The sequence below is a fragment of the Topomyia yanbarensis genome, chromosome 2, assembly GCF_030247195.1.
Source record: "Topomyia yanbarensis strain Yona2022 chromosome 2, ASM3024719v1, whole genome shotgun sequence".
Classification (NCBI taxonomy): Eukaryota; Metazoa; Arthropoda; class Insecta; order Diptera; family Culicidae; genus Topomyia; species Topomyia yanbarensis.
This window is the reverse complement of record NC_080671.1, coordinates 431,644,973-431,650,632: the sequence shown is the minus strand read 5'-3', so window position 1 is coordinate 431,650,632 and position 5,660 is coordinate 431,644,973. Positions and strand designations below refer to the sequence as shown.

At 38.4% G+C, this 5,660-nt stretch overlaps 2 protein-coding genes across 4 annotated transcripts; one reads left to right on the top strand and one right to left on the bottom strand.

Annotated features, from left to right (window-relative positions):
* The first annotated feature begins 1,236 nt into the window (after positions 1–1,236).
* LOC131685459 (zinc finger protein 239-like) lies at positions 1,237–2,972 on the top strand. 2 transcript variants are annotated; one of them, XM_058969187.1, is made up of 3 exons: positions 1,237–1,591; positions 1,673–2,563; positions 2,711–2,972. In XM_058969187.1, exon 2 carries the CDS (start codon positions 1,742–1,744, stop codon positions 2,528–2,530), a length of 789 nt encoding a protein of 262 aa, XP_058825170.1. In that variant the 5' UTR covers positions 1,237–1,591; positions 1,673–1,741; the 3' UTR covers positions 2,531–2,563; positions 2,711–2,972. The 2 variants fall into 2 exon arrangements, with proteins under 2 accessions (XP_058825170.1, XP_058825172.1); XM_058969189.1 differs by having other exon boundaries at positions 2,645–2,815.
* A 43-nt stretch (positions 2,973–3,015) lies between these two features.
* On the bottom strand, positions 3,016–5,327 carry LOC131685438 (zinc finger protein 728-like). 2 transcript variants are annotated; one of them, XM_058969148.1, is made up of 3 exons: positions 5,179–5,327; positions 5,032–5,101; positions 3,016–4,935 (listed from the first exon to the last, which is right to left on the bottom strand). In XM_058969148.1, the coding sequence occupies exons 2-3, from the start codon at positions 5,056–5,058 to the stop codon at positions 3,385–3,387; spliced, it is 1,578 nt and encodes a 525-aa protein (XP_058825131.1). In that variant the 5' UTR covers positions 5,059–5,101; positions 5,179–5,327; the 3' UTR covers positions 3,016–3,384. The 2 variants fall into 2 exon arrangements, with proteins under 2 accessions (XP_058825131.1, XP_058825132.1); XM_058969149.1 differs by lacking the exon at positions 5,032–5,101 and having other exon boundaries at positions 3,017–4,935.
* Between the last annotated feature and the right edge of the window lie 333 nt (positions 5,328–5,660).

Genomic DNA, 5,660 nt, shown 5'->3' with positions numbered 1-5,660 from the left:
CAAAAATCTTTTAGGGAAAAAAGGAATATTCGTATCAAATTTATTGAAACTTTGATTCAAATTCAAGGAATTAGTTGAGCCAAAAGAAAATTTTATTGGTTTTAAAATAATACCATTTGAAACAAAAATACTTGCTTTAGATTTAAAAATATTGCTTAAAATAATGACCGTGTATGGTTAGATCTCCGCCATTTTGTTACATTACGCAAACGAAAAAATGAACGAATCGGGCAGATATTGCGATCGAGACACTAGTATTAGAAGATCTGGATATTTTTAAAATATTAAAATCGTTTGATTATTGCGTAGTGCGTGTGGTAGTGAGTGCTTTTATAGGTGAGTAAGTTAATTGTTAATAATGTAATATAAACCTAATATATATTAATATTTCAGAAAACAGAGACCCTATTGAAGCCCTAAAATTCATCGAACGTAAAGATGTGGAGGGACTAACACAACACCTTTTTCTAGCGGAAAGGACGAAATGCATACATCCATGAAAGTTGTTTCTTAGAAACTGTAATTATGTAAATATAATATATATAGCATAAAAGCCGAAAATCTCAGACCTGCGTTTAATCTATAACGAGATGCTGCAATATTTTACGCGAGCTTCTAATTCTGTTCACGATCTAATCGCAAAATTCAAAACAAAAATTCAAAAATTACTTATTTTCTGTAAGTTATGACATTTTTTGAAAATCTTGGTTTAGATCACAATGAGCGAAATTAGGAATCGGCGCAAAATATGAGCACATACGGATTCCAGAAAAATATGATAATCAGAATATTAATATTAACCAAACCTTTTTTTTAAGACAAAAGAAAAATGTTTTTTGGATTAAATATATTTTTTCATTGTTTTCAAATGAAAAGCGCATTTCAAGCAAAAAAAACTTGCGTTGTTTCAAAAATAAACATATGATAGATTTAAATAAAAACATTATTAAATCTAACATAGTCCTATAATAGAAACAACAAACTTTCTTTTTGAAGGTAAAAATAAATATTTTTGAATCTAAAAAAATTGCAATTAGGCCGTGGTTCAAAAAACTATATTTTTGAATTCAAAGCGGATTATTTTGGAATTCAATATACATTTCTCTGCGTGTTGAAATACATGTGTTTTGACAGCTCGCAGTTTTCAGTAGCAGTTTGATCACTCGCACTTTGAAAGTGCGGAGTCCAGGTTGGTGGGAAGTGCGCAATAAATAGGTAATTATTACCCGTCGAATGGGTAAATTGATATTAGAGTGTTTTAGTCCGAATCGTTCAAAACAAACGAAGATATTTAAAAGTAAATATAAAATATAAATAGATAAATATTTACAACAGTCAGCAGGACTCCATTCGTTTCAGAACTTACCAAGGACAAGTTATTTTAATTTACAGTGGTGAAACAAACATCCAAAGTGTATATTAAAGCTAATGTGTCTTAACTGGTGCGGTGCTCCATCTAAATTTCAGGAAGCCCTGCTGCTGCGTTGGTCCGGTTAGACGTCCACTGGTTTTCCTTCGGTGATTCCTTGCGGGAAGAAGTTCGGATAGTTCAGGCCCCAGATATATAAATAGGAATACAATGTGTATGCAGGTATTACAATGCCTTCTCGATGCAGAGCTCACCAGTATTTTTAAGAAATATTAAAACGTTTTTGGCTTATTTAATTTATAGACGTACTGCAAGGCCCACCTCTGGATCAATAATAGTTAAAAAATCGTCTGAGATCCCTCAGCAACGAATATGAAATCGTCCAGCGTTAACGAGCACAAATTAACAGGTGATAACGCCCTCACAAGCCTGTCAGGATGTGTGGAGATCAAGAAAGACTATTCAGAAAATATATTTTCCGCAGAGGACCTAGATACGAACAAAAAAGTTTTGAAGCCAGCTGCACCAAAGAGACGTTGCCACAAGTGCGAAACCTGCGGAAGAGTCTTTTCCCGGAGCGACAACCTAGCTCGCCATATACGAACGCATTCCAGCGAGCGACCGTACAAGTGCGATGTATGTGGCAAAGAATTCATTGAAATTAGCCGATTAAACCATCACAACCGTACTCACACTGGCGAACAGCTACAGACCTGTGAGTTGTGTGGCAAAAAATATACTAGAGCAGCCGAATTCTTGCGACACCAGCGTACTCATACGGGTGAACGACCCTTTAAATGTGACGTCTGCGGGAAAGATTTCATCGAAAGTAGTAACCTGGCCCAGCATCGGTTGATCCATACTGGAAAACGGGCACACAAATGTACTGATTGCGGGAAGGAGTTTTTCCGAAGCAGTAATCTGGCGGAACACATTCGGATCCATACTGGCGAACGGCCGCACAAATGCGAGTTTTGTGATAAACAGTTTAAACGGAGCTCGGAATTGACAAAACATGCTCGGCAGCATACCGGGGAGCGACCATACACATGCGACATTTGCGAGAAGGATTTCATTCGAAGCTACCAGCTGACGGTGCACCGGAGGAAGCACCAGATACAGGCAGTGGAATCAGGTGTGTCGCAATCGATTAGGAGGTAGTAACATTGTATATATCTACTACGTGAATCAGGGGTAAGCTTTCTTGGCTTTTAATGAATGGCATTTTGGCTGTTCTAATCTAGATCTATATAAACATTCGGTTTGTTTTTTTAGCTCTTATTTTCTAAATTCAACATTACATATTCGGCTAGAAGATAAATGACAGTGAATCTTTTGCAGAGCTCTCTCATGTGCATCATTTAAAGATTAGACGGAATTGGATAGGACACACTTCTCACAATTCGGCGTTTGGTGCTCAAACCGAAAGACTGTTTCGGGTTCTTTCTCATCAGTGAACCAGTACTGTGCTTGCCTTCCGAGGCACAAAGGAATACTGACAAATAGGTGGTAAATTCCAGCGTTAATATAAATTATGGAAATGGAAAGGTGCGAATGCATAACAATCGATTATAATTACAATGATACTAAATGAATTTATTCACATTGAAAAAGGTGTTGTTGAGCGGGCACACATTTTTGGGTAGGGCAGAAATGGTTATCAGACCTACTCTACACCAAAAATATAGTTTTGGAGTAATCCAACATTTTGCCCATGAGAGGACTGGTGCAGTCATAGGTGTGATCATAAAGCACTGCAGCTCCCACCAAGTCCAACGGTTCAGAACGTAAGTATACGGTTAATGTACATAGGCTGCTGAAATTGGTGGTGAAGACAGCCCAATTGCACACTGATAAATAACAATAAAAAAGAGATCCACTTGCTCCGAATTTCATTAAAAAACTTCGTTTTATATTTCACGTGGGATGTATTAAAAGAAAACATCTGGTGTAAAACAAGAGCCCTACCCTACCAAGCTTTTCGCAAATACGTACAATACTAAGTTTTCGAATTTTCATTTTTGCTCCTCTCGTTGATGTGCTAATGCCTGTAGCGATATTAGGTCCACATTTTCGGACGATTTATCTCCCTTGTGAATCAACATGTGTTTTGTGAGCCTGGTGCGCCGACTGAATCCTCTTCCACACACATCACAAACGTGAGCTTTCTCGTTTATGTACCGCGTGTGAGTCAACCTATGCTGCTTAAGGACTTGATGTACACGAAATCCTCGACCACACACTTCACACTTGAAAGGCTTTTCGCCTGTGTGAACTCGTGAATGTTGCGCTAAATTTTTGCGTGAACGAAATTGTTTTACACATACTTCACATTTGTGTGGTTTCTCACCCGTATGAACTTTCTTGTGTTGCTCGAGGTTGCAGCGTTTGTGAAATCCTGTTCCGCATACCTCACATTTATATTGTTTTTCAGTTTCGTGGATTCGTCTATGCACCAGCAAATTGCAACGTCTGTAGAACTCTTTTCCACAAACATCACATACGTGTGGCTTCTCATCAGTATGAGTTAGCATGTGTATTGTGAGGTAATTAGTGAAGCGGAACTTTTTTCCACACACCTCACATTTGTGAATGTCTTCATTCGTATGACGACGCATGTGATCAATGAGGTGTTTGGGTAAACGAAATCTTTTCCCACAAATCTCGCACGGGTGATCGAAATCGGCTCTGATGCAACTACACTGCCCATAACATTTCCCACACTTCCTGATATGTATGGATTTATGCGTCGTCAGCTCCGGTTGTAAGGCAAATCCTTCCCCGCAAATATCACAGCAAATCATTCCTTCTTTGGTGTGCACATGCATGTGAGCTGACAAATCGCAAGGTCCGAAAAATGCTATTTTGCAAATATTACACATATACTGTTTTTCAACGGCATGGATGCGCTTGTGTTTCATGAGGTTGGCCCAGTCATTGAAACCAGCTCCGCAGGTTTTACATTTGTGAGAATTTGTTTTCATGTGGATCTTTCTGTGGCGTTCAAGCTTAGCAAGAATCGGGAATTTCTTGCCACAAATATCGCATATGTGGGCATATGAATCCACTCGATTCTCAACGTGAATAAGTTTGTGATTTCTGAGACTGCGAGCACTTCCTAGCTGTTTGCCGCAAACATCACATTTCAGGGAACGACAATTTAGCTCAGGAAGAGGGATATCTTTATGCCTTAACTTATGGTGTACCAAAATATGACTTTCTTTGGAAAATCTCGAGCCACAAACATCACATTTGAATGGTCTTTTTTCGTCGTGCAGGGGCATGTGCTCCTTGAGGTTGTGTGTTGAGCTAAAACTATGACCGCATACATTACATGTGTTATTCGGAATGGTCTGCTTTACACTTGCTTCTATACTCTCCTTCGACTTCTCGGGTTTGATTTCTAGCCCTCCATCGATTATTTCAATTTCTTCCAACTTTATCTGGGTGAAGCTTTCGGCTGGGGAATCCTTACTAATTTCCTGGTTGATAGTATCATCTAAGAATGAGCCATTGTCGTAGGGAAGTGAGCCCTGCCTCTCCATTATGTTCCACTCCTTGAGCCTCTAAAAATGTTCAAGAATATTACGTTACTGGCCTCACGATTATTCGTACTTTCTCCTGCAATGAATTGGTGGTTTGCAAATAATGTGCGTACTAACATGTAGAATTTGTAATTTATTTAGCATTAACGATACCCTGGTGGTTGTACCATTTGTCAGGTCAAGGAAACTACGATTGAGATACATACATTTTGAAAACTAGTGGTTACAAATGATAATTAGTTTAGTTTAGAACATAATATTTACCTCAGTAGATGCTATTCCAGATGAGAAATACTGTATCTGATAAGACCAATGAAAGTGAAAAATGCAGTCATTCGCTGGGTGAACACTTTCTCTGAATCTGAATCGCTTTTTAGTTGGACCGGGGCTAGCTGGATTGAATCATATATACACAAACCACATACCAAACTGCGTTGTTTTGGTATTTTTCTGTTTTGACGTTTGAATTTGGAGAAAATCAAAATTTCTCGCGTGTTTTTTGTAAACGGCCAATAAGCATACTGTCAAATTTCACTTTGAGAGAATATTCTAGACAAACCGTAACTCGCCAAGAGTGGACGTTGGCATTTTATAAAGAGAAAAGTTTTCTCTTTCGTTTACTGCTGTCACTAATAATCGGCGATTGATGGTTTGGCCAGAATTTCCTCTCAAAGTGAATTTTGACAGCATGCTTATTGGCCCTTTTCAAAAAAACACGCGTGATTTAATCGTTTACATCAGTGGTT

Coding starts and splice junctions, on each gene's coding strand:
- LOC131685438 (XM_058969148.1), bottom strand. CDS start 5,058: ATGCTAAATAAATTACAAATTCTACAT. Junction 4,936..5,031: donor ATAAATTACAAATTCTACAT/GTTAGTACGCAC, acceptor GAACATTTTTAG/AGGCTCAAGGAGTGGAACAT.
- LOC131685459 (XM_058969187.1), top strand. CDS start 1,742: ATGAAATCGTCCAGCGTTAACGAGCACAAATTAACAGGTGATAACGCC.